The 27291-nt window shown below is 39.5% G+C and overlaps 2 protein-coding genes across 6 annotated transcripts; both read left to right on the top strand.

The window, feature by feature from the left end:
* Positions 1-429: 429 nt before the first annotated feature.
* u2af2a (U2 small nuclear RNA auxiliary factor 2a) lies at positions 430-8803 on the top strand. Of its 4 annotated transcripts, none has more exons than XM_055047954.1 (12): positions 430-1008; positions 2109-2250; positions 3583-3618; positions 3888-3991; positions 4299-4450; positions 4557-4673; positions 4756-4894; positions 5029-5108; positions 5267-5389; positions 5471-5557; positions 6193-6441; positions 6919-8803. In XM_055047954.1, the coding sequence occupies exons 1-12, from the start codon at positions 960-962 to the stop codon at positions 7051-7053; spliced, it is 1413 nt and encodes a 470-aa protein (XP_054903929.1). In that variant the 5' UTR covers positions 430-959; the 3' UTR covers positions 7054-8803. The 4 variants fall into 4 exon arrangements, with proteins under 4 accessions (XP_054903929.1, XP_054903928.1, XP_054903931.1 ...); XM_055047953.1 differs by having other exon boundaries at positions 4756-4912; XM_055047956.1 differs by lacking the exon at positions 3583-3618.
* A 4489-nt stretch (positions 8804-13292) lies between these two features.
* On the top strand, positions 13293-23663 carry cacng6b (calcium channel, voltage-dependent, gamma subunit 6b). Of its 2 annotated transcripts, none has more exons than XM_055047888.1 (5): positions 13293-13402; positions 17290-18001; positions 20847-20921; positions 22510-22647; positions 23121-23663. In XM_055047888.1, exons 2-5 carry the CDS (start codon positions 17635-17637, stop codon positions 23339-23341), a joined length of 801 nt encoding a protein of 266 aa, XP_054903863.1. In that variant the 5' UTR covers positions 13293-13402; positions 17290-17634; the 3' UTR covers positions 23342-23663. The 2 variants fall into 2 exon arrangements, with proteins under 2 accessions (XP_054903863.1, XP_054903865.1); XM_055047890.1 differs by having other exon boundaries at positions 13307-13402; positions 17293-18001.
* Positions 23664-27291: the final 3628 nt, after the last annotated feature.

Raw genomic sequence — 27291 nt, 5'->3', positions numbered from 1 at the left:
TCTCCTTTAAATCAAGACCAATTAGATATTATTCTATTGCAACGTTGTGTCTTGTCTGTTACTTAATGTCTTCATCATATAAAAAATTTTGAATTTCCTAGGAGCTGAAACCACTACATCAGTGGTTCAAGCTGTGGTGGTGGTGTAAAGGTGAGTGAGGGATTCATTAGCAAACATTGAGCAAACCGAGCATCGTTTGAGTATCACAACCACCTTCGGATGTTGCTGATTATTGTTTCCATTCATAAATGCACGCAGAATAACCATGTTTCTTTTTCATATAAAAAAAATAAAATTGTGAGTTATTTCTACTTATATCCACTTGCATCACTTTCTCTTTAGAGAATGAACAATTGGAAGGCGAGTTTAATCTTCGCCTTTATTCTGACTCGATTGCTGCTGGTAATCTGGATGAGCGGAAACCCCACAGTCATCAACTTCCGATGTCAGGGGCTCCCTGGGAGACGGAGCAGAAAAAGCGGGCATAGCGAAATCTTTATTGTTTTGTATCACGTTTAAACTTCCGAAGGCGCTGATTTCTGGCTTACAAAGTCAAATAACTTCAATTTGTAGGTCAGTGATCCGTTGGGAGTTGCATCTAGCTCGGGAAAGTGTCTCATTCATTCGTCCGTAGTGTGTGTTGCAGCAGGCCTATTCTTCTGGACTTTGCTACAAGCTAGTCGGCTAACGTTAGCAGGCTAACGAGCACGTTTTTCTTTCTGAATCATTCATGTTTGTTACGTTGTAAAATACACACCACAACGCTTTATGCGTGTGTTGGTTATTCGTTTTTGGTAAATCCGTCGTGAAATTATCCGCTCGTCAAAGCTAATTCGTCGAAGGTATTTCAAGCTAACCGCTTGTGTTTAAAAGTGTAGCTCACTTTGTTGCTAGCTGAAGCTAGCCACCGCCGACTGAACAACGCAGTCCCAGAGAGCGTAACAGGCTTCCACCCAGAGATGTCGGACTACGACGAGTTTGAGAGACAGTTGTCTGAAAACAAGCAAGGTAAATAAATTAGCCGCAGAACAGTAAGCAAACAGCAGGTTTATGGGTCAGATTTAAACCGCCGCCATCATTTTAGCCAATCGTGGATGTGACTATTTACAGGGACGCCGAAAGGCTCTTAACTGTCACACAGTCTCAAAGCCCCTCAAGTGTCATGTCTCTGCACCATTGTTCTCAAATTAACTCGGGCAGTTCACTGTAGATTATATAAAACAATGAGCTTATTGAAAACTGGACAGCGGTACTTTTTAAAACTTTGATGTTCACCGTGGGTTTCTCATGCATGGCATCCAGCTGCGCAGTGAACAGTGAATATCAATGTGACACTTATCTTTCATCTACCATCAACATTGCTTTTACAATTTCAGCCGACCACGCCTTTAACATCAGGCCCAAGGCAAGCTTCTCCCAGGGTCCATAAGGATTACATTTTCTTTTATCATTTTCTATATTTGATTAAATACAAAAAAATTTTTTGCATTTTTATTCTAATGGCAAAACTGCACATATTTAGGTAGCACAATAGGTTTTATATTGATTTATGTTAAAATTACATCTTTCAAATATTTGCGCCATCACTCCTGGAGGTTAGAATTTTAGTAAGCATCTTAGCAAACCAGATCTACTTGAAAGGGTTGTAGAATATTTTACAAATACTACCAGGTTGGAAAATAAATGGAGTGGTTTCTTGCTCTAAATAGGTTTATCTCATTAAAACCAAATTATGTCCTGATTTAAACAAGTAATGCAACAGTAAAGGACAGCACCTCAAATATCCAATATTTTACTTTATTTATACCTTCGTGGGTGAACTTAAGTGTAGCCGCAGGAGAGGGAGAGGTAAATGGAACCAGACACTTAACATAAGCAATAATAAGAAAAAGAAGTTGTACAGCAGTGACCAAAATGCAGCGCAAGAAAAAAAAAAACTTCTGCCATGAATAAGTAGCAGATAATGATTCTAGGTTTTCTCTTTAGTATTCATCAGAGGTGAGTTTAAATATTGAGAGGGTGCACTTTTACTTTTGAAAGTTAACTTTGTATCTTATTCCAAAAATACAAAGCAGTCCTATTGCGTTACAAGCTCTTCATTTCCACAGCGGAAAGGGACAAAGAGAACCGCCACCACCGCCGCTCCTCGTCCCGCAGCCGCAGCAGAGAGAGGAAACGGAGGAGCAGAGACAGGGACAGACGCAGCAGGGACCGCCGTGGAGACAGTAAGGAGCGAAGACACAGGCGCAGGTCAGTATGAACGGTCAGCAACGTCAGCAGGCTGATAAACCTCTGTCACCTTACGAACTCTGCAGCTGAACTGCTGTGAAGATTGATTCACTTGACCAAACTAAGCAATTTAAAATATGCAGCTGCACAATCCTGGCTTTTACTTTGACCTAGAAATATTATTTAACTGATGGGACTGCTATTATACTCTAATAATAGCCCCTTGCTCCTGATTCTTAGTTTTGTGCACCAAGCAGACTTGGTATAAAAGACTTTCAACACCCAAACCTATATCTTTGTTTTTGAATACTACTTGAAAATAACAAGACTCTTAGAACCACTGGGGGTTCAATCTGTAACTGGAACATTTAAACTTAGTTCTCCTGAAAATATTGGATAGTTTAAATTATTGAGCTGTTCAAGTTAAAAATATTAGCTGTTCGCATGAATCTTTTCATACAGATGTAAATCTTAGTGTTCTTATACAGCCCATGTCATCCAGAGGCAGCAGATCCGTCTGCTGCAGTAAAAGGAGATGCAGCCATCAGATTTGTGGCTGATGCCATTTTCCAGTTTCCCACTAACTCTAAAAAAATAAATGTTTCAAGTTTCTTGATCATTAATATTTCAATCCAACAGATTAAGTTTATGTTTATTTGTGTATCAAGGTATGTAACTCCAAACGATTTATCGGTTTTATTTCTACTAAAGTCAAAATAAAGTGCATTAAAGAGCCTGCTGTTTTGCAGATTTGCTGACAGACAGAAAACGTTTTTCACCTTTGGTTCCTTTATTAAGCAGCTGAAAAATGTTTGGTTGATTAAAGGGAAAATGGACTGATTTCGATCACCGTAATGGTGATTGAATTACTTTATTCCCTTCTGTAAACAAACATCTGTTTGTTGACCATTAATATCTTCAGCAAACTGCAGGAAAGGAGATGTTAAGAGTAATGCAAATATTAATGGTTTAAACATGTACTCTCTTTTTTAAAAAATATTATTCTGAATCAACTGTCTTTTGATTCCACCTTGTACACAGATGTTTTAGAGACAAACAAATGCCAACAAGCTCTCTTTTATTCCCATTCACATATGTGGGATTGGGATTTGCATGCAACCTCTGGCGAAAGATCCTACATAAGTCACCTCCCACTTTAAAAACACACCTGCATCACATGCTTTCGAATGTAAAATAGCAGCTAACTTCTCAGACTGTTGTAAAATCCTTCAATCTGATGCCCAGATCTGGCGAGTGCGAGGGTAAAAAAAGGGCTCAGCTTTTTTCAAGTGTCAATGTAAACAGTTAAATTGATGTTAAGAGAAATGTCAATCCCTTCCAATGTCATTTCAGCTCACCATCCAGCTACCCCCAAGACAAAGCTGGAAGGTAATACAGCAAACTAACACAAAGCTGGTTTGTGCATTGTTGCAACAACTGCAATTGTCTGTGTTCAGACAGTTTGTACTGTTTTATTCACATAACTGAGTTGGGGGTCCAGTGTTGTATTTTTTTTAATGAATGCAAATTGTCAATAGCTTGTTGTTTTTTGTGCATTTCAGAAAATACAACCTAGTGTCCACTTTGTTGGTCATTTGGTTTTTATGCAGAAAGTTTAGTTGAATTTTAATAACATTCAGCTTAACTCTGTTCAACAGCCGTTCTCCTCATCGTGAGAAGAAGAAGAAGGTGAAGAAGTACTGGGATGTTCCTCCACCGGGTTTTGAACACATCACTCCCATGCAGTACAAAGCCATGCAAGGTATCATTTACCTCCATCCATTTGTGATGGACATCATAATTAGAGTTAAACTTAACCTCCTTGATAAAAAACAACACTAATATCAGGGTTCCTGCACAGTCTGGACAAATAGGGAGATTTATGACATATTTTAAGATCCAGTTAATGTGGAAAAAAAGTAGGATATACTTCCCCGTCCTGTTGTCTAGTCATGCCATCCATCTGCCTGTCCACATATCTGTCCATCACTCACCAAATATTGATGAAACGGTGAGATGCATAAAAAAAGTTTCTAGGTTTTTAAATATTTTTTTTCTTTATCTCCCAGCGGCCGGACAGATCCCAGCCACGGCCCTGCTGCCCACCATGACCCCAGATGGCCTGGCTGTTACCCCCACCCCAGTGCCTGTGGTGGGCAGTCAGATGACCCGGCAGGCTCGCCGCCTCTATGTGGGCAACATCCCATTTGGCATCACAGAGGTGAAAACTCCTTCATTAATCATGTTTGTGCTAATACATTGTCATTTTAAATAAACTACAAAAAAGTTGAACTAATTTACTGATCTTTTCCCTCTTTTCAACCTAGGAATCTATGATGGACTTTTTTAATGCTCAGATGCGTTTGGGGGGTCTGACTCAGGCCCCTGGGAATCCTGTGCTTGCAGTACAGATCAACCAGGATAAGAACTTTGCCTTCCTGGAGGTATGGACTTATTACAGGGACCATCGTTTGTGATTAGATGTAAAAATCAATTCGTGTTTGATTACATCATTTTTCTGTGCAGTTCCGTTCGGTGGATGAAACAACACAGGCGATGGCCTTTGATGGCATCATCTTTCAAGGCCAGAGCCTGAAAATCCGCCGCCCGCACGATTACCAGCCTCTGCCTGGCATGAGCGAGAACCCCAGTGTCTATGTGCCGGGTACACAGACAATTAATGGTTTTTAACCTCAGTTGCTTGTCACATTTCATTAATATTCATAAAATTCTCCACATAGCCATGACCTGTAATCATCTGATGTGATGTTTTTGCTTCCATCCTTGAACATGATGCAGGTGTGGTGTCCACAGTGGTGCCAGATTCGGCTCACAAGCTCTTTATAGGTGGTTTGCCAAACTACCTGAATGATGACCAGGTCAGTGTGTTTACCTTTAAGCTGGAATCCAAGGCATAATCTAATGCGCTTTTCAGTTTTCACAAGCCTTGAAATGTTAGAAATTAACCGAATGTAAGCTAACGGATCCTATATTTGTAAGCAATACGACTCAACGTAAGAACATTGTGTTTTTCTAGGTGAAGGAACTGTTGACATCATTTGGCCCGCTGAAGGCCTTTAATCTGGTGAAAGACAGCGCCACAGGCCTGTCTAAAGGATACGCTTTCTGTGAATATGTTGACGTCAACTTGAATGATCAGGTAATGGGTCATGACAGAGGAAAATGTGCATCAGTGGAGCTTTTTTCAGGAGGGTGTAAATAATCGTTGGTATCTTTGCAGGCTATTGCCGGGCTGAACGGCATGCAGCTGGGAGACAAGAAGCTCCTGGTGCAGAGAGCCAGTGTGGGCTCCAAGAACGCCACTCTGGTGAGTTTCCAGCTGCTGGCAGCAGAATAGTGGGAAAATAATTTTTTATTGTTTAGCCTTTTTCAAAACATAAGAAAAATTCTCCTGTCTGATGTTCATGATGGTAGGGAAAAATACGCCACTGTTTCTTTTAAATATGGAATGTACTGCAATGTTTTCCCTCCAGACCTTGTTTTCATCACAGATGATAGTTTTCCTCTTAGTTTGTGGAAATTATGTTGCTAAACAGTAAAATAAAAATCCAAAATAAACTATAAATGGTAAACATGGAATATTTTGTTGGTTCTTCTAACAGCTTACAAGTTAAGTCATGCAGTTTTCATAATAGCATTGCAAAAAACTCACATCCCTGACCTCCTAAAATGCAGATTTTTGTTCTAGTGCAGTAATAAGGAAGTGAATGAACAGTACATTGCTCACCTTTCAGCTGTGGTGTTTTTAAATGACATTTAATAGTGAACATGACTGTGTTTATCCTCTAGTGCAGAACAGAAGGGCTGCCAATATGGTGGGGTGGCTGTAAATATGACATGTCAGATTGGTTGTTGATGTGGAAGATGTTTCTGCATGCTTAAAGCAACCTGGTTCCAAATAAATTTAACCTTTTTGCAATCTGTGGGTTTTTTTTCTTCCAGACAACCATAAACCAGACGCCTGTGACGCTGCAGGTACCGGGTCTGAACAGCTCTGTGACTCAGATGGGTGGCCTGCCCACCGAAGTGCTGTGTCTGATGAACATGGTGGCCCCAGAGGAGCTCCTGGATGACGAAGAATATGAGGAGATCGTGGAAGACGTGAGGGAGGAGTGCAGCAAGTACGGCCAAGTCAAGAGCATCGAGATCCCTCGCCCTGTGGACGGCCTGGAGGTGCCCGGGACCGGCAAGGTAGGCGGCGTTCGAAATCCAGATTTGTACATTTCTGCATTTAGTCACGTTACAACCAGATATTTAGTTTGGATTTTATGTAATGGATTAACACAAAATAGTGGGAGGTGGAGAGAAAAAGATCTCAGAATGTCTCAAACATGAAAGATGTGGCATATATTTGATTTTCAGGGTCCATGCATCCTTTAAAAGTCTGAAAGTCATGCATCTAAAATTAAGGCCATAAAATGTCTAAAATTCCTTAAAAACAGAACTATTTAACCTTGAATATTCTATGTAGATTTTTTTTTCCACTGAAATTTTTTGTCAGGCTTAATTTGAGTCACCCGCACACATCTTTAGTGTGTTCTGTGACTCGGGCGGTTGAAGTTAGCTGTATGAGGATTGTAGCATGACAACATATGAGAAAGCTCAAGAAAGATGAATGTTTGTGGCAAGTCATGGTCTTCAGTGTTTTCTCCCCCTCTTTTTTCCCAGATCTTTGTGGAGTTTACTTCAGTTTTTGACTCCCAGAAGGCCATGCAGGGGCTGACAGGAAGGAAGTTTGCCAACAGGGTGGTCGTGACAAAATACTGCGATCCAGATGCTTATCACCGCCGGGACTTCTGGTAGATGGGGTGGTGGGTAACTGTTTGGGGGGCGGGGGGAGGGACGGTAATGTTATGTAAATTGCCCATTTCCAGACCAGCCCTGGGAGTAATTCGGTTGAGCAACATTTCAGGTAGATCTTTGACTTTTAATCATTTGACGAATGACTTCTGTGATATTCAGTTTATTGTTTCAGATCTACATGACATGTCCAGCTGTTAAAACCTATATTTGTGATCGTGAGGGATGAAGGTCGGGGTTTATAATGAATGCATAACAGAGCTAGGTTTGGGTAATAGTTGTGTAGCTGGGTGGGTGGGGAAGGCCATGAGGATTTTTGAGAAATGTGTGTATTAAAAAAGGGCCAGGGGTGGGGTTTACAGTTTCTTTTCTTTTTATACTTTGTCCGACCTGAGTGTCTGCTTTGAGAGAAAGTTGGAAGGGAGGGGAACTCCTTACTTTAAAGGTTTGTATTTAAAGCCTGTTTTAAATAAATTCAAAAGGAGCTGCCGTACAGAACGACAAGACAATTCTGACTGAAAAGAGTAGAGGAGAAAAAAGTATGGAGTATGCGTTTGTGAAAGGGAGAGGAAGCAGAAGAAGAAGGGCATTTTCAGTTGATTTAATGTAGATACACGGTAGCTGTAAGAACATCCACTTGTTTGTCATCAGCGATGGAGAGGAAAATTGTTTTATTTCTGTTATCTCTTTGTGTTCCTTCGTTTAATCACTCTGCTGCCCCTCCGTCTGATTGGACTCTGATTGTCAGCTGTAATCGTTCTGATATGTGCGTAGCTTCTCTGATTCGAGCTGTAATGTCACCTTGTATTCAGTCTGCAAAGTAACACAAACTGCTGAAAGAAAAATTTCAATGATTCCATTTGCATTTTCTTTCTTTTTCTTCCTGTAACTTTTCATGCCCAGGTTTTGTTTTGTGAACTGCTCTTTATATTTTGACCCTGATTCAGAATAAGACAACAGAGAAAACAAAAAGCAGATTTCTATTCAGTGAATGAGGAGGGGATACATCTCATCTTTTACCAGCAGGCCTTAACGTTATTAAATCAATTTGCTTTGGAGAGAAATTTGGCTTGCCTCTCTTTCAGTGATGTCTGTACTTTCATACGTGTCACAATCTTGTACCCTGGACAGCTCGGTTTTCTTCTTGGATGTTAAATGTGTTGGATCCAGTACGTTTTTGTGCAACATCTCACCTTCTTTGACAAGACCAAATAAACACATGACTAAAATCCCACGACTCATGTTGTCCTGCAAAATGAAACCAAATTCAGCCGTTTTATGTCTGTCAGCAGATTTATCAAATTAATGCATTTATTGGCCAACACTGGCCTGTTCCATAACATTTGGACTCTGTACAGATGAATCAGGCCTGTTTCTGCTGCAGTCAGGATGTTGCAACATGCTGTATGCCCCAACCAACTCATTTCTACCACTCCCTCAGTCCTTTCACTTTTATTCCTGAAGGACCACGTTTCACACTGTCTGGGCTTGATGATAAAACTTTCATTTCAAATTCACGGCTCCGCGAGATGGCGCTTAAGAGTGTGGCAGAAATAACACTTTTGAAATGTTACTCCTTACTTTTTCAAAGTCTTCTGTGTCTGTGTCGATTTCATTTTTTTTTCCTCTGAAAACAAACGTGATTTCTTAAATGATTTAAACCTATTAAAAAAAGCAGCATCTAGTTTGTACAAGCAGTCTTTTGTTTGTCCAGTTTGTTTCCAAATGTTGATTAAAAGCTGAATTTACATGACTGCTGCCTGTTTTTTTTTTCTTTAATCATGCACCCTCATGGTTGGCTCCACACTAGAAAAGTCTGGGGTCTTCATTCAGTTAATACCGTTTAAAAACATCCTTGTACTTAACAGTAATGTCCAAGTGATGGCGCTATTTCACAGGCACAGCTGGTTAAAATTTGTATTTACGGAATGCTGTTTTTTTAGGTTTTCAATATTTTTCTTTATTTTAACACTTCAAGATAAATTTAATCTTTAAATAGGTCAAATATGATTTACAAAGTTTAGAAAATGTCCATTACGAAAAAAATCTAAAATGTTTTTTTTTATTTTTTTTTATAGCTTTACTGCTTTAGACCAAACTTTTTTTTTTTTTTTTTTTTTTAGCTCAGATTAAAATTGAAGTGCTTTAAAGTCTAAACGCTCTTCACATTTTCACTTTTAGGCCCCTAATTTGGGCACAAATTGCACATATGATGGTCTAAAAATAAAATAAAAAGACATGTTTACATAACATAAATCTAAATGACATTATCTTCTTCCATAAGGTCATGTAATATTTGCAGCTGCAATATGAGTTTTATTTTGCTCCACTGAGGGTGAAAATTCCTCTGTCCATCGTAAAGGTTGGATAACCGTGTTCTAGTTACCAGCATTAAACATCCTTAAATGTCATGGATTTCTTTTGAGCAATCATATTTTAATCACCAAATGTTTTGCTTCACCCTCAAGTTACATGTTTAGACTGAATCAGTAAATATATTTCAAAGACAAGGTTACATTTCTAACTTCAACATTTGGTCCATCCGTGGAGTCAAGTGCAGCATTTAAATGTTATTTGAGCCAGAACAGGCCAGACTAACTTAGTTGGTTTCAATCACACACTGAAAACTACGATTCGGGTTCAATATACCTTCATTACGGCGACAGAAGAAATGTATTTAATTAATAATGAACCACTGACTTTAAATTTTGGCTAATATACATTACAACTGGTACATTTCCTAGTTCATTTTCATCCTAAATACATGGAAATGTTACAAATTAAAATAATTTAAAATCTCCTCATGAACCTTCAAATATACAAGTGGAAGGACAGCTGAGTGCTCTTGGCGCCCCCTGTTGACCCGTGTCCCAGTTTGCTTGTGATTTGTGCTGGCACTGGTCAGGTTTATTTCTTCTAACATCTATTTTTAAACCAGTGCTTCCTGATATTTTTGAAGATGGTGCATTTTTTTTCAAAATGATGTAGGTTGAGCTATTGTTGTCTGCACCTATTTATAAATCGCCTACACAAAGATAATGAAATCTCCCAATCGCTGCTGTTCGCTGGCATACAGACACATTCTCAGCCAGCAGTAATGAAAGCCATAAGGAGCGACCTGACTTACTCAATAGGGAGTTCATGTAAAACAGTTATAGTAAAGCAGCCATGCTCTGACATGGAATAATGGCCTGTGTCAGCTCTATACCACCCATCTTCATCCGCATGGCTGCACTCCACTGCACTAGACCCAGAGGCAGGGTCTGTGATGCAGCACTCTGTGCCCGGCTGCTCCCTGAGGACGGAGCTGGAGCATCAGAGCTTTCGTGCATCTGAAACCTTTTACACATCAGAGCTCGCATGTAAAACCTCACCCAGCCACACCTACAGACCTGAAGATTCCTCTGACCAATATGAGAGGCCCAACATGTTATTACTGTCCCCTCTCCCACCCTGGGGCTGCAGCGAGGATTGTAAAGTCATTGTCGCCCTCTAATGGTGAATGTGTGACTGGCAGTGATCATTGACATTCCGGGCAGAGCTTCCTCATTGATCTTCATTCAGAAAGATAGAACACTGCCGCAGCGGGAGTGCAACACTGGAGCTGGATGCGGTATCTGTGAGCAATATCCAGTGTTTATTCTACACACAGGGGGTTAAACTCTGCAAATCATCTTCTGGAGAGGGGCTCTGTACCAGCTAAACACATAAATGTTATTAATATGATGCAAAGTCTTTAATATGGAAATTAAAACTACGGAGATAGATGAGATACTTTGAGATGCTTCATTTGGTCCTGTGCATGCTGCATCGATGTTAGACATGCTTCAACATGATAGTCAATCATTACTGTCCGTAGCCAAGTATTTATAACAACAAAAAGCAAAGAACGTAATGAACTTATTTTGTTTGAAGTGTCCTTCCACTTGTCTTCAATTAATAAGTGAAAGTCTTGGTTGAACTTGTTAGAATACATCTGAACTTTGCCGTTATGTAAAGAATAGAGGGTGTCACATTTGTACACATTTTGGAGAGGGTGTGTAAAACATAAAAAAACTATCTCACCCTCCATACAACGTAGGAGCTCCAGCAGAAAAATCTTCACCACTTTTCAGTATAGATGTTTTGGAACCACTAAAAGCATCTGTTTTATTGATCTGAGAATACAATGTGCTGCAAATGGGCAGATGAGTGCAGACAAATAAAAAAATCATTTTAAAATGAATTCAGACATGATCTGGAGTCCACTGAGGGCAAACTAGTAATGGCGCAATCAAACCATACCAGTTAAATAAAAGAGACCATGACAGTAAGTGAGGTGCAAGGTTAAAAAGCATGTATTTATGTCTCCAGGCTGCATTGAAAAGACTTCATTCTTGACAAACAGTGGAGACTTTTCCAGTGTCTCCTGCATGATTTGTCTTTTTTATGAGGATGGCTGTTTTCTTCTTAGTCTCTTCAACAAGGCAAAATTTGTGTACTGGTCCTGTAAACAGACTCTTACACCTAAGTTGTGGATCTCTGCAGCTCCCCCAGCGGTACTAACTCCTGTTTGTTGCTTCTCTGATCAGTGAGTTGAGATTTGTGGCTCTAATGTCAAAAAGGTTGCATAGTTAAGTCGTAAGAATCCTTTTTGAATGCACTGTGGCTTTCAAATATGTGATAAACAACATTATAAACCTATGTTGATTCATGTTGGGCTTACAGCTAGGCTTAACTCTTTAGTTCTTTAATGTGATGTATTTTATTGGGAAAAATTGCCCACACAGGCGAACACATGTAAGTCATGCAGAGTGTTGAAGCATAAATCGCTGCCGCCGACAGAAGCCCAAGAGTGATGTAGAGACAAGATTGTTCACATCAGCATGCTGCAGATTATTAATGGCTTCTGACTGTCTTTGGACATTTTCCATCCATCTCACATGATGGAGGAGCGGCGAGACTCTGTGAACTCAGGTGCTGCGAAGGATCGACACACTATTCGCATTAAAACAGATTGCTGTCCTTTCAGCTAATAGATTAATTACAGGTTGAACATATGTGACTTCTCGGAGGAAAGTTCATCTACTGAGACGGTGTGCAATCTCAGTGAACATCAGCTATTTTGAAAGGCTTCAATGTTCATAACTATGAGTGTTGCTCATCAGGAAGAACATGTGAGAACCTTTTGATATTCTATAATAATTAAAATTCCCCTTAAGAAAATCTGACTTCTATGAAAGTATAGGATGTTAAGTTAAGTGTTCGGTGAAAGAAAAAAATGGGGGAGATGCCAAACGCATTTTCAACTAAAGAACAAATTATGTTTATGAGTTGGAAATATTTTCAAAAACTTGAGAACAATTGCTTCATGGCATCTGTGAGACAGAGCTAAAGTGGGCAGCGGAGCAGAGTCTCTGGAGATGAAAGGTCAAAACTTAGAGGTGTGTGTCATTTCGGGGGGGTTTGATAGTTTGGGATGAGGCAGGTGTATCTTTTGTTGTAACAGCCTACAGCTTGTTTCGTCCTTTTTCTCTGATTTTGTCCCGTTCTGTTTTTCTGTGCCCGACTCACTTTCAGTTTGCATCCTTTCTCAATCCCAACCCCCATCCCTCAGCGCTCACTGGCTGCCGGGTTTGGCCTCTCTCTCTCTAACTCTGTGTGCCACGTATGTAACCTAAACTGTGGAACAGCCAAGCAGGACGGAGCTATGAGAAAACCTTTCCAGCAGGAAGTTAAACTCACAAAAAAACTCTAATTCGGGTTAGCCGTTGCTACACCAGCCTGAAATGTTCCTTTAACATGTTTCAAACTCATCTCGTCTCCCACTTTCCTCTCTTTTTTTTCTCCAGCTGCACTTTTTTCTGGACGTGCCTCTCTGTTTCCATGTCAGTGTGCTGTGTAGCTGCCCGTCTCATATAAACACAGGCTCCTCCCTCGCCCTGACTTAATGTCATTAACAGGTGGCTGTCAAAAATAGACACACACACAGTGACAGTAGGGCGGTCGCAGGCATGTTTTCACCCACGCTGGCAGAACCTTCAGCATGACAGCAGACCACCCTGAAGCACCTATCCTCCCTGATTTAAAATTTCAAACATGCATGGAGCACGAACAGGGGTGCCTTTCAGACTGAACATGAGCTGCAAGCACAGTCGGTGGACCAAAACAGCAGCAACACATCAATAGTGCTAACCAACCAGGCTGCAGCTCCAACCCCAACTTACACCCACTTTCCATAGCTCCTCTGTACCTCCCTCCCTTCACTTCCTCCCCCTTTTCCCCTTTTCACTACCTCTCCCATCACCACTCTGCCCCTCTATTAGGTTTCAGGCACCTCTTCCTCCTCAACTGAACAACACGCACCAAACAGGTCAGATTTATTCTTCTTTTCACTCACACGCCTCAGCCTGATGTCACTCTGTGGCGGCCACTCATCACACAGACGGAGGCATAGAGAGAATTCCTGATTTTCACAACAAAATCTGCACGTGTCTGCACAAGCTTGTCCTCCGCGCAGCTCACTGTGGAAGTAAACGTAGCAGAGCTACAACAAAACTAATTTTCAGTGCTTTGACTGGAAGAATTAAAAGTTCCAAAGCAAGTATTTGTTTGCATCACTTGCATTTGGAACAGCTTGGATGGTATCTGTGGTTAACAGAATGGTAATGTGATCGAGGTTTGTAACTCTACCTCCACTAACTTGGCTGTCAGTAGCTGTATTCTAGAGATTCTCTATTGCTGCTGGTGTTGAAAATGGGCTCTAATTGATTAAGGTCTTTGCTTCTGCCTTGCTGAGGTCCAACTGCAAACTTTTGTTTGAACTCAAGTTTGTAGATTTGTGTGAAATATGTAAAACATACATAAATAAAATATAATTTAAGCCACAAGTGGACATTAGTTGGACAAAAATGTGAAAACAGGGTATTTCTCTGTGAATAAAATAGGCTATTAGCCATAGTTTTTAAAGAGGAACAACTCCTTTTTATTTAATCAAATAAATCAAATCTAATATAATATAACTGAGCAAAAGCAAAACATTTGTATGGCAGTTGTTCCCAGATTTTTATATTTGCTTTTTTACAACCTTAAATCAAACTAAGCTTTTCCTGTTTTACCTCACTTTCTTCAAATATTGAGATGTTTATTATTATTATTTTTTTTTAAAGTTAAAAAAATCTAAGATAATCATGCTTTAAACATTTTCGGAAAGAGATGTCATGGCTGTGTAAGATTCTGATTAATTCACAACGTTTGAGTTATAAAAGACGCACCTATAGATGAATTGTAAGCCAAAACATCAAACACAATGCTTTCTTGTGTGACGTCATGGAAAACTCATAAGACAACAGTAAAGAAATCAGGATAAACTATTTGGAGCTCCACAGGTCCATTTAAATTTCCAGAAGCCTGAAGAAACCGCATTCATCTGTGCAAACAATCATCATGGGAATGTCTAGTTGTCTCACTGCTCTGATAGGAGATGGCTTCTGTGTCCCAGAGATTAAAGTGCTTTACTAAAACAGAATAAATACTCAGAATAAAAGCTGAAACTTATTAAAATGCTGTCTGCGACTAGAAAGAGAGCGTCATTGTCCAGTAGAACAAGTGCTGTGCTAAAATAGGCTGAGTGGACTCTTAGAAGGACCAAGGGCATGTACCGACATGAAGATGCCATTACCCCGAGCGCAACGTGAAAACCCAGTTCATAGTTTACCAATACATCCAAGGACAAAGACCTTAAGTTTTAGAAACACATCCTTTAGACTAAAATGGAACTTTTTTGGACATAATCAACATTGCTGCATTTGGAGGAAAAAGTGGGGAAGCTTGCAAGTCTGCAAACACCATCCTATCTGTGAATTATGAAGGGGGCAGTATAATACTGCAGAGGGAGGGTTGCTGCACTTCACAGAATCTGTGACATCATGAGGTAAAAATGCTGTGCAGAAAATTACATAAGTACAAATGAAATTCCATCAAACTATCATAAGAAGCTCAATCCAAGTTAAAGACAGTGGAAAACATCAATTCTATTAAATAGTTAGAAAATCTATGTATTTTTAAAATGCTTGTTTTGTTGTTATTTAGCATATGTAAACAATCCATACAGGAAAAGTTTGATTAATGTGAAATAATGGGGAAGACTTTATTTTATCCTTTCATAATGAATGTCTTGTTTAAGCTGTATATCAAACTATAAATTGCAGACTGCTTCATAAAAGCCATGTGCTGTAATAACAAAATAGCATTGTGTAAATGATTGATAAATAGAGTTTTCACAATGCTAAAATGAGATTAAAAAGAAAATCTGGGCTGATGTTTTTCATCTGGTAGTTCAGATTTGTTCAGCTCTGACATTAAATTAAAATTTTATTGACATCAAATAAAAAAATTAAAAAAAGACCCATTTTTGATGAATGTAAATAGTTTCTTAGTTTAAACCTGGTTCTGGTCACTAATCTTATTATAACAGTATTTTTTTTTTTTTTTTTTAGCAAAATTATATATATTTTTTTTTATTAAAATATATTCCATTTGCTTTTCAATTTACTCAGTAGCCCAACAGATTTGCAGGTTAGAGCTCAGCGACATGTTGATATTACTGCTTCTGAAAATCATTTTGTGGTTATTTAAGCTCTTATTGTTGTGGAAACCGGCTGTTATGACCAATGAGTCAGGCTTTCAGAAGATGGTTGCCATGAAAATAATGACTGTAAAAATGGTTTGCTATATATATATATATATATATATATATATATATTATATATATATATATATAAATATTTTTTTATAAAATCCCTCACAATGTTTGCGCTTGAATTTTTTTTTTTATTTCTCATGTGACAGCGCATACTGTCATGATACTCCTGAATAACTGCACATGGAGGACTTTCAGTGAGAGGGTTCACATGTTGTGTTGACTATTTAAAACTGCTGATGGTGTCATGGCAAAGCTCTGAATTAAGTGATCCAACAACTGCGAATGAGGCCTGCTGGTGCTGGCCCCCTGCCTCCTCTCGGCGTACTGCTGGACGACACGGCCGAGTTAATTACTGCAGCCCCCTCTCTGTCAGAGGGCTCAGGCTTAAATTATCACCTCTAATGCACCCCTGCACATGGCAGCAGCACTCTTGTGCCCGGTTGTTTGCATTGTTAACCACATTCACTCGTATTAAGAAACAACTTAATACCGTGCCCTGCAGAAGTATTCACACCCTTGAACTTTTATAAATTGCGTCATGCGAATACTACAACCTTTAATGTTTTATAACTAAAGTGAAAGAAAGTGATTGGTTCAAAATCTGAAAAGTTATTCAAACTAAAACTTCATTATTTGCTTTTGCGACAAATTTTGTTTATTCCTTTATTACACCACATTCAAACTCAAACCGCCTTGAACATACAGCACAGTCAAAGTTCAGACCTAAATTCATTGAAGCACTTATATCAAGACATGAAAAATGGCTTTCACACAATCTCCATCAATTCTGTCTCAGCTTGATCTACTTTACACACCCTCTTTTTGTGCAAAGTTGGTAGAAAAGTACACCAAAAGACTTGCAGCTGGAATTATAGCAATAGGCCATCCTACAAATTCATAACTCTGGAGGGCTGAATAAAAATACAGGCCACACTTGTCAGATTTTTATTTGTCAAAATAAAAATGTACACTGTAACTTCCTTTTTAGTTATTTCCTTCTTCGTGTTTAAGTGTTACATAAACTCAGTAAGATACAGAGATGTTTATGTTACAGTGATAAAATGTGAAACAGGGACTGTAAGGTCAAGACCCTGTAAGCTGGTTCTGGAGTTTTACATCTCGAAGACGTTTGGAGTGTTCGCCAGGGAGCACAAAGCAGGTTGTGGGGTATTTGTAGCAACCATTCATCCCCTCAGATCAAAGAGGATCTGTCTCTGAGCTGCAGATAGCGTACCTGCTCAGGGAGAAGCTCTGCTGAGGAAACAAAGATGGGTGGTCCCAGTCATCTCTCACCTTGACACAACACAAACCCACCCTGCTAGCTCTTCCACACCCATTGTTTCTTCATCTGAAGCAGAATCTGCCTCTGAGAGAAATGCCATCTGCTTTATCTGCTGTTGGCTGAGAGCATGTCATATGGCTTTTAGGGAGGGAATATTGTGGAGGCTGATAAAGCTGGTGGAAATTAAATATTATGCTGGTGATGAAAGGATTTTGCTCTGGTGAAGCATATGCTGGCTGCTCTTTCATCTTTGTGTTTTATCTCTGTGTTTCAGAAGATTGGACGAAAAAAGAAAAAAAAACCACGCAGACTGGCTCTCCTGGTCCTTCTGTGTTTCATCCCATCGTATTGTTACCTTAGTGCATCAGCCCAACATCACTGCAGATCTATTCATAGCTCCTTGTGTCTAATTTCAGCATCCAGCCCACTTTTTCTTTTTTTTTTTTAACTAAATTTCTCACAGTTTTTGCTCAATTCACTCATCCAGAAAAGCACAGCTGTGTCACACAGTCGTTACAGAGTTACAACCATCCGTCTCGCATACACTTCATACTGAATCCCTCATTTGTTCCTCTCGTCTTTTTCCTGTGATCTCTGCTGCTCCTCGTCTCTGGCCAGTATGTGGTCCAACTTTTTTGTGCAGCAGGATGAGGAGGGCCGCATGGGGGCCGCAGGGGGCGGTCAGGGCGGGGGTCTGGCCGGAATGAAGGGTTTTAGAGGAGGACAAAGAAGGACCAACAAGATGAGTGACAGCCAGGAGGGTAAGATCAAGCTGGTCTTTTTTGTGGCGATCGTTGGGGTGACCCTGACAGTGCTGGGTATGGGAACAGAGTTCTGGGTAGAGCTGGCCCAGCCAAAGAATTACAGTGGCAACCAGACCTGCCAGGTGGCCCACTACGGCCTGTGGAAGGGCTGCATCCGCACCCTGTGGGTGGCCGACATCGACCCGGAGAGGACGAGTTGTGGTCCTGCTGAACTACCTGGAGGTGAGATCAATGGCTGCTGAGTCTGTGGTCGTCTGTCTGCTTCGTGAGTGAATGGGTCTGACTCTGTGGGGATTTCTTAGCTCTCCATGAATGCTCCAAGAAAGCCCAGTGTGAAAAAGGGATAAGTTACAGACGTTGTTACCAACACCTAAATAGTCTTTTCATAGATTTTAGACTTAATTTTTGCAATTTATCCAACACATTTCATTACAATTTCCTTTTTTCTTTAGATTTCTGCCCTGCTTCCCTCTGTTGTAAAATGCAGGAACATAAAACTGTAGACAAACATACGTACATACATACCTGTATGTACGTCATCATACAGATAATGCGAATACTGAATCATTAAAGATATGGAAACGTATGCAGTAAAATTACACTGCTGTTGCAGTGTATATTTTATTTTTCCTATCTAATCAAAACAACACTGAAATAATGATTTCGTTTCAATCGAATCTGACTAAACTTGAGCTTTACTGCTAAGAATGACCAAAAATGAAAAGCGTTTGCAATAGAAACATATTCATGTGAGCAGAATAGGAGCGTATAGCCATATTTTCTAGATTTTCATTTGTAATAAATTTTTCACAATTATTCGCTACTTGGTGTTGGTCTATGTTGATAAAATGTATCTATGTTTGCTGCTGTCCAGGTATGAATATATTTACAAAACCCTGCTTATAACCTGTCATGTCCTGTTGTACATTAGGTGATAAAGGCCACAGGTTTTTTGTTTTGACAGACAACCGTGTTTACTGTAGTGACGGCTCCTTTCCAATAGCGCTTTATGCCACTTGACCGTGGCTGGGCTCTCCAGAGATTATCTGCACAATGACCTATTTCTGTCTGAAAGGTTAGTTTAGACATGGAGAGAAGCATTTGCTGAAAAACCTCCTGGATTCACTGACATCTCAGGGAATTTCTCAAGAGAAAAATAAACATTTTCCTCACAGACATCAAAATGAAGAAGTGTGTGATCCTTCTCAGCCAGCCTGGGAAAATTTACTCTACGGTGATGGACAGAAGGCTTCGACCATTAGCCTCAGATTCAGGAGGAGCAGTGTTGCTTTTCTCTTGGCCACGGAGGAGAGAAGACGAGATCTTTGCCTCCCCAGAGTTGCTGAGGTTGTCAAGGTGGTTTGGTTGTCCAGTCCAAATGTATTCTGGGGATCTATAGAAGGCTGTGAGCTGCATCCCCTGAAATTTCTTGTGGTAAGTGAAACAAGAACTCTATCTGCAGTCTTGGCACAAAGTTGAACTCTGCCAGGGCTGCTTCTCATCCACAACCCTGTTAATGATCCACAATACTTAAAAAAATATATTCTTGAGATTGCTGAGACAAAGGGAGAACTCATTGGAAAGTGTGTGCCTTGCTATATTTGCCCTAAAACTAACATATCAGTCTTACAGATATTTCCTGACAAAGTATTGGAAGTATGATGGGGTTGCTTTGCTGTTGGAACGATAAATTCTGGAAAATCCAAAGGGATTGAATTGTGCAGTAGGACCTTGATTTGAATCGTGTACACCTCTGAATGGCTCAATGAAGCTTCAAAAGTGGCCTAATTGACGTCTGGACTTAAATCCAACTCTTTGCCAGTATCTCAAATAGTTGGGAGCAACTAGGTTTTGACACAGGGGTATGTTCTGGATCGCCGGCTGTTTCTGGCCAGCAGATCTGACTACAAGATGGTTTGTTGATGTGTGTGAGAATCCAGATTGTCAGGAGCCAGCATGCTCCTGACAATCTCTTTCTCACGTCCTTCCACAGTTGGCCAAGGCTGCCTGTCACAGATGGCTGTTAGCTCATCACATTTGTAGAAAAACAACTGTTTTCACCATCCTCTGCCTTTTCCCTCTCGTATCAATGTTTACGCGCCTCTGGCTGCCAGCCCGGCCTGCTGATGTTGCGTCTGTCATCTTAAGACCAGCAATCCATCTTCGTTGCCCGCTGGACCGAGAAAGTGACGGCTCAATAATTACAGTCTCAGCAGGGGTTGCGAGAGCAAAAAAAAAAAAAAAAAAAAAAAAAAAACAAACAAGCTGACTGTGGAAGCGTAATGTGTGACAGAATCAGCGGGCTGATAAATGCCGGATCAGTTTTCAGAGCTTGCACGTGGGCTAAAGCCATGTTTGTGTGTGGAGAAACTGTAGTCATCTTGGACAACATGATTTTTTTCTGTGGGTTAAAATCATCACTATGCGCCTGTGAAGCCAAGTGGAATCTGTCTACTTCACAGTTTTTGTCTAAATATAGAGGGGGGGATAGAGGGGACAAGGAAGAGGGACAGACAGACAGACAGACAGACAGAGACGGAGAGTGTGTGTCTAATGCAGTATTAACCAACCCCTCTGTGTTTTCTCTCCCTCCTGACTTCTCCTCCTCCCTTCACCTCCTTCTCCATCTGTGGCTCTCCTCTCTCCTTGCCTTCACTCACCACCCCTCAATCTGCCTGAAATGCACTCCTCCATATTCGCTTATATCCCATCCTTTGAACTCTTCGTCTTGTTTTCTATCCCTCTGCCGCCACGACTCCTCGTCACAATATGCACCATTCTCTCAGTCTTCCTTTCTTTCTCCTCTCTGCTATTTATCCTAATGTTTTGCTGTCTCTCACTGTCTCTGGCTGCACCTTATGTGCAGTAGTATGAGATGTATGTGTGTTTGCACAGAGGTGTGTGTGTGTGTCTATTTTTTTAAGCCCGACTCTTGGATATAAATAGGAATGATGCCTGGAAGGACAGAGTGCATGGATGCGCATAGTAGGCACATCAGAGGAGACCAGCAACCATCCAGAGGAATGTGTGTGTGTGTCTTGGTCTTATCTTCTGTTTGTACCCACAGAATCCAACTGCACCTACTTCAAGTTCTTCACCTCTGGGGAGAACGCAGTCATATTCAAGAAGACGACAAACAGAAGTGAGACATGTTTACCCTCTTTACTCCACCGCTTTCTGATGAACACACACTGGTTACACCTACCGTCCAATAAAGATGCCCACTGTGGTGTGTGGTGCTCACAGAACCGTACCGGCGCTGTTTGTATTAGCCCATTAATTTTCACAGCCACCCATTTTCCAAAGTAAGCTATATGCTATCAGACTGATTAATGTGTTTACCATCCTGCCCAGGGAGCCACTTGTTTCAGGGAAGTTTTCAGATTAGCTTGCTGACATGTAAATCTTGTCTTACACTGAGCATTGGTCATCTTTATCAGGAGCTAAAGTTGTGTTGCTAATGCTTAAAAAGCTGAAATCAAATGTTTTTTACAAACATTTTTTTACTACAAGAAACATTTCCTGTTGAAGATTTCAAATCAAAAGTCTGTATTGGCAAACGTTGCCTTGAAACAGTTTTAGACGCCCAGATTACATTGCTTTCCAAGACTTCTGAATCTATAATTTGCAACAATTGCATCAAATTGAGGCATAGCAGTTTTATTTTTATATCACACATCGAACAATAAGGCAATTCAAAGTGTTTTGCATGAGGCGACACCTCAAACACACTTCGTCCTCGTGTGACATCTTGAAAAAATTAAAAGCCACCAATCACAAGATGAGAAAGAGAATTATGGACCTCATTAGTCTGGTTCATGCTTGGGCACAACTTCTGGATCCTTGACAGTATTTTATATGCAAATACAAAATGTTTGCATATTTTGTATTTGATTCCCATCACTTTAAAAAACTTCAAACTCAGATTTTTATGAGGATGGTAGTTGAAGTAAATGCTTCTAAGATATCTGCTGTTAGAGTTTTTTCTAAAACAAATAGGAAAACAATTAGCTAATGGTTTTGGGGGTAAAAAGTTCTGAACGAATGCACAAATATCTAGACATCCTCCTTATTCATACTATTTTAGTGTATGACTTTTTCTCCTTCAGTTTTCTAAGTTTATGGCAGGCTAGATACCAACAACTCATAACTACATCACACAACCTCACCTAAAAAAAAAAACATTTTTGATAATGTATAGCAAGTTCAGACAATAGTATTATACAGACACGCTCAGCTAATAGTGCTATTATTATGCTGCTAAGCCTTCCGGATGTCACAGAAATTAATTAGATGTTCACAATCTGTTGTGGTTGTGCTAAAAATTCATCCAAAAAAACATACCAGGGGAAACATAATACTTGATGGACACACATATTTTCAGAGAAGAAAAAAAAATTCAAGTCCTTTCAAAAAATGTTTTAATCTTTAAAAGCAACAACAATATCTTTGTGTTGCATCCAAACTGGCAGATGATTGACTTGCAAAGTGACTCCTGGGTGTGATAAAAGCAAGAATATGAGTTTTAGGTTCAATTTGTTATTGAATATTCCATAATAATGAGCAAATATGCAAGACTGAAAAATGTCTAGATTTACAGAGTGGAACATATGATTGTTAATATTTTGTTCAACAGAAACTGGAGCCAATCTTTGCAAAATCCCACTTTAAACTGAAAAGGTTTTTATACAACTTTGCATCCTAAATTTTCTGTCTTCTCCCTTTTACAGATTTGAACCTAGCAGCAGCCATTTTGGCTCTTTTGAGCCTGACCATGATGGTGATGGGCTCCATCTGTATTGCCATGTCGCTCAACAAAGGAGTGCCCTTCTTTCTCAAACCAGCATCCTTCTGTTTCATCCTATCAGGTGAAAATCAAGATTCCCATTAAGGCTTTTATATTTATAGAGTAAGGACCTTATAAACACCTTATTGTCTGTGCATATATTTTATCTGCTGACAGGCTTTAGAACACCTTTGAACGCCTGGACACTTTTGCAGCCCCTTTCTTCTGACAAGCCTAAATAAAATGGGTGGAAAATTTTTATTTATTTTTTTTCCAAAGTCACCCAATTAGTGAATGTTATCAGGCTCTTTTTAATGTATTCTTTGTATAAATACAACAGAGAATATAAATAAACAGGAGTAAATCTAAGTTATAATGTGTGGCAATTACACACCACCATGTGTTAGTTCAACACATAAATTACCAGCAAAGTACGATGAAGTCTGTTTCAAAATGTGATAATCAAGGTGGCATAAACACCTTTGGAAGGCACAGTTTATTTTAGGCTGCAACCTTCACCTAATCCCCGTTTATCATGTGTTCCAACTTGTGCAGGTGTTCTGGTTCTCCTGTCGGTGCTGATTTTCCACCAGTCTGTACTGGCTTTACTGTCCAGTGACCACTCCATTCCTCTTCACCACGAGCTGTCTTGGTCTGTCGCCTGTGTCGGCTCAGCCGGAGCCATCCTCATCATTGGAGGTGTCCTGTTCATCTTCCTTGCTCTCCCTTTTAGTCCCTGGCAAAAATGCTTTCCACACAAGGATAGCACCACCTAGCCCTTAAAATATGAATACTGCAAACAATATCCTCAGTATTTCTTTTTGAGGAAGCAAACACCAAATTCCAACAGCTGTGACTTTAAGCTTGCATAAAAGACACACTAGGTCTTAACTGAATATGAGAAGAGGAATGAATGACACATGAAGCACAGGAAGGCCTCTAGACTTAGGATTTTAAAATAATCTTTGTTATGTCAGTAATGTGTAGCAATTAAGATGAAACGACTCTTTTAGAATTAAAGCCGAATTACAAATAAACCAATATGTCTTTGCATGCCAAAAGCTGTAAAACTGCAAATAAATATTCTATTTTTACTAATATGCTTTTCTGTTTGCTTTGTTTTGAGGTTTGTTTATATTTATAACCGCCATTCTAAATGCAAAAACATAATGTAAACCATAGATCTAAATGATACCATTATGGAGTTATGTAAGTTCATGACAATCATAACTTTTCTGATATTTTCAAGACATTAACCATAATGTAAAATGTAAAAATCAGTTGCCATTGTTGTACATGTTGGTCTGTGGACCTTGTACAGACTTTTCCCCGAGATCCACCAGGGAAATAATTAGACAAAAACAATCTGATCAAAACCTTTTCAAATTGTATGCAAAATGCAATAAACAATGCAATTTCTGCTGATACATAAATTAAGAACTTCCATATTTATTCCTACTTAAAAGACCCATAATTATTTAGATTGAATGTTGAAATATTGTAAATGCTGTTTGAAGGAAACTGGCACATTTCAAACCTCAGATATTTAATTCATTGATTCTGACTTTAAGAGAGAATATTGTGGTGAGACTTTAAATGCTGCCTGAGGCCTTCAGAAAGATTGTAGCAGCTTATGAATCTGATAAGGGGTTCAAAGAAGTCTCAAAATAATGTGAAATCAGCCAGCTGTCTTTAAAAATGCAAGTAGACGACGTTAAAAACAACTGCTGACAGGTACAGGTGTAGATGTTCCAGCATGTTCACCTCAAAAGCAGACCACAAGATTTAAAAATATGTCTCCAAAAACCCTAAAATGTGATCACAGGACCTCCAGCAGGCGACCATTTTTGTTGGCATGAAAATGCATGTTTATGTGATTCGAAAGAGACTACACAAGTCTAACTTCAATGAAAGGTGTACAAAACAAGAAAATAAGGGACGCATAGACCAAGACCAGGACTTCTGGAATTATGTTGTTTGGGCAAAAGTTTATAAAGTTGTATAATTTCGACTCTAAAATAGAGTTCATGTTTGGCATAAAGTATTTAAAAAAATCTCAGAGTTTTTAAGTCTGAAAGTCTTTGCTGCAGCAGGAGTTGACATCTTACTGTCAATAATGAATGATTGATCAATTCATACAAGTTTGAAGGTACATTTTTAAACTATGATATTGTATGTGAAACTGGTGTCATGTATTGTTCTGATACGTACCCAAATCATGAGTTTCGTGAGGATTTAAGTGTTGTCAGTCATCATTGTGTATAAATCTTCGGCCTCTCTGCCGTTCCCCTACTGCTTGCCAGATGTCAGATCAACATTTACCAAAATACGAATTGAAGATTCAGTTATTATCTTACAACAATTTGTATTTAGTTTCTTCAAAGTCAAGAGTTTACATACAATTCCTTAATGACTACTAGCACTTCGTTTTAAAAGACCTGGGTCAAATATTTTGATTTTAATTCTGCAAGCTTTTCACAATGGTTTGCTGGACCTTTGTTCTATCTTTCCTGACAGAACAGATGCAGATTGTCTGGTTCACACACACACATTTTAAGATCTGCCCACAAGTTTTCTCTGGTGCTGGTGATTGCCACTCCAACATATTAACTTTGTGATTCTTAAGACAACGTAACTAAGTTGGTAGTGTGCTTCGGGTCATTTTCCTTGTATCCAGGTCTGCCTAAGGTTTTACTTCCTGGGTGAAGTCCTGATAAGTTGTTGAAATATCTCCATGTAGTGTTATTTTCTCATGATTCCATCTATTTTGTGAAGGACACCAGTTCTTCCTGCAGCAAAACACCATCACAAAAATAAATTGCCATTCCCGTACTTCACAGTTGGGATGTTTTAAAAAGACTTGTAAATTTCCTCATTTTCTTCCAAAAATAAAAATTGTCATTATGCTCAAACACTACAGTTTAAGCTTCATCACAAATTAGAACATGTAACTAGAAAATATGTATTCGTACCCATGAGCATTTAAACTGTAATTAGGTTTTTTGTGTTGTTTTTCCAAGTAGTGTCATCTCCCAGGAGACCTTTGAGTGCCTGTCGGTTCATAACTGGTGTTTTGAGTTAAACATCTTCTTAATGCAGAAGAATAACGTTCTGAATGGGTTTGCATAACACATTGACCTGAATGGTGTCCTGTCTTCTGTTTATGTTTTATGATTATTCAGCGAATTGCTTAATGAATGCATAACTTCATTTGCCATGTTGATTAAATGTTTTGCTTCTTTTTATCCTGGGAAGCAGCTATTATCATTTTCTTAAAAATGACAGTGCACTTTGTTTACTGTTGTCATGTGTATAGCATCTGTTTTTAACATAATTAAAACAATATAACATGAAGTAAATGCCTCCCTTTGTTTAGGTATGGCATTTTGTCTGCTCTACTGTCTGACATCCATCCATTCCCCCCACAACTCTCTGTGACTGATAACCTCTCAGCTAAATGTCCCCATTCCCCAGAAAAAAAAAGGAAAAAAAAAACCCACTCCTCTATAATTAGTCCAGAGCTCATTGCAAAGCATTTCACTGCAGAGGTTTGGGAAACATTATCCTTGAATTTCAACCTCATGCCTGGCCCTCTGGCTTGTACTCATACCTCTCCAACCCTGACCTCGATGCGTCACTTTCCCAGAGGTCTCCAGGAGAGGCCAGTGGCTGCCTTCCTCACCTCACCTATCCATCAGGAGGCCGACGTTTTTACGCCACACACGGACAACTGACCGATCAGTTCAGGAGCACTTCAGTAAGCACTCATGCATCCAGACTCACTGGAGAGCAGACGGCATCCAGACAATCTCACCTGAGCCATACTCGCATGCTTTTAGCTCCAAGCAGGCAGAAACTGAATCTCCATGACACACTATCCTGGTTGTATATACATCCATTAATAGCTCCACTCTGACTATGTCAAGTGTGGTGCAGTGGCTTTGGCTACTTGTTTACAAATAGAAACAAATTTGAATTCTTGATGCAGAATCAAGAAATTAAAGGTAGAAATAAAAGAAAAATAAACTTGATAATTTCTAAATTAAGAAAGAGTTAGTATCTGTCTATTAGATTTAATATATTATTCCAGTCCTTAATTTCCTCATTGAGGTTGGACTGCAGAAGGTTCAGTAAAAGCAGACAAACAAACCCTCAAAATCCAGGAAAACGTCTTGGATATTTAAGATGCTTGTCAAAGGCGTCACACCGCTTCTTCCCTTCAGTTACTGTAAGATGAGCCTTCTCTCACTCTTTAGCCAGTCACTATCCCACTGCGGTCAAAATACACCAGCAGAGCAGACCTTGAGTGCAGTTTCTAATTGTTCATGCAAAAGTATGCATAAAATAACAGATGGCTCCATCTAAAAGCAAAAAGTAAGAGTCACACCAAAGGACGCTGAGATAACTTTCTGTTGCTTCTCTCACTCTGCGTCTCTGCTAACTACCACCCATCTGGCATTATCTATGTACCTGCACATTTAAAGAGCCGCAGGTTTGACAGGGAAGGTCAAAGTCACTCCACACAAGAGATTAGACCTTGAGCTGGAGTATACGAAGCACTTATGTCTCAACTCTTTTTTAAAGACACCAACTCAGTTTGTAAAAGTCAAGTTGTAAAATACATGATTTATGTGTTCCCATCCAAAGGTATTCACAAGTTCTACTTTGATATATTAACACAAAATAGTGCATAATTGAGAAGTTTAAGGAAATGTTACAGTGTTCA

This window comes from Poeciliopsis prolifica, unplaced genomic scaffold, assembly GCF_027474105.1.
Source record: "Poeciliopsis prolifica strain line A6 unplaced genomic scaffold, Auburn_PproV2 SCAFFOLD026, whole genome shotgun sequence".
In the NCBI taxonomy this organism is placed as follows: domain Eukaryota; kingdom Metazoa; phylum Chordata; class Actinopteri; order Cyprinodontiformes; family Poeciliidae; genus Poeciliopsis; species Poeciliopsis prolifica.
Note: the sequence above shows the minus strand (reverse complement) of the source record. Positions and strands in the feature narration are given on the sequence as shown.

Bases quoted from the DNA above. Each gene is read 5' to 3' on its own strand.
- u2af2a (XM_055047953.1), top strand. From the start codon at position 960: ATGTCGGACTACGACGAGTTTGAGAGACAGTTGTCTGAAAACAAGCAA. The intron at 3,619-3,887 runs GTAATACAGCAA...TCTGTTCAACAG, and splicing joins CCCCAAGACAAAGCTGGAAG to CCGTTCTCCTCATCGTGAGA. The intron at 6,442-6,918 runs GTAGGCGGCGTT...CTTTTTTCCCAG, and splicing joins AGGTGCCCGGGACCGGCAAG to ATCTTTGTGGAGTTTACTTC.
- cacng6b (XM_055047888.1), top strand. From the start codon at position 17,635: ATGTGGTCCAACTTTTTTGTGCAGCAGGATGAGGAGGGCCGCATGGGG. The intron at 18,002-20,846 runs GTGAGATCAATG...TTGTACCCACAG, and splicing joins TCCTGCTGAACTACCTGGAG to AATCCAACTGCACCTACTTC. The intron at 20,922-22,509 runs GTGAGACATGTT...TCCCTTTTACAG, and splicing joins CAAGAAGACGACAAACAGAA to ATTTGAACCTAGCAGCAGCC.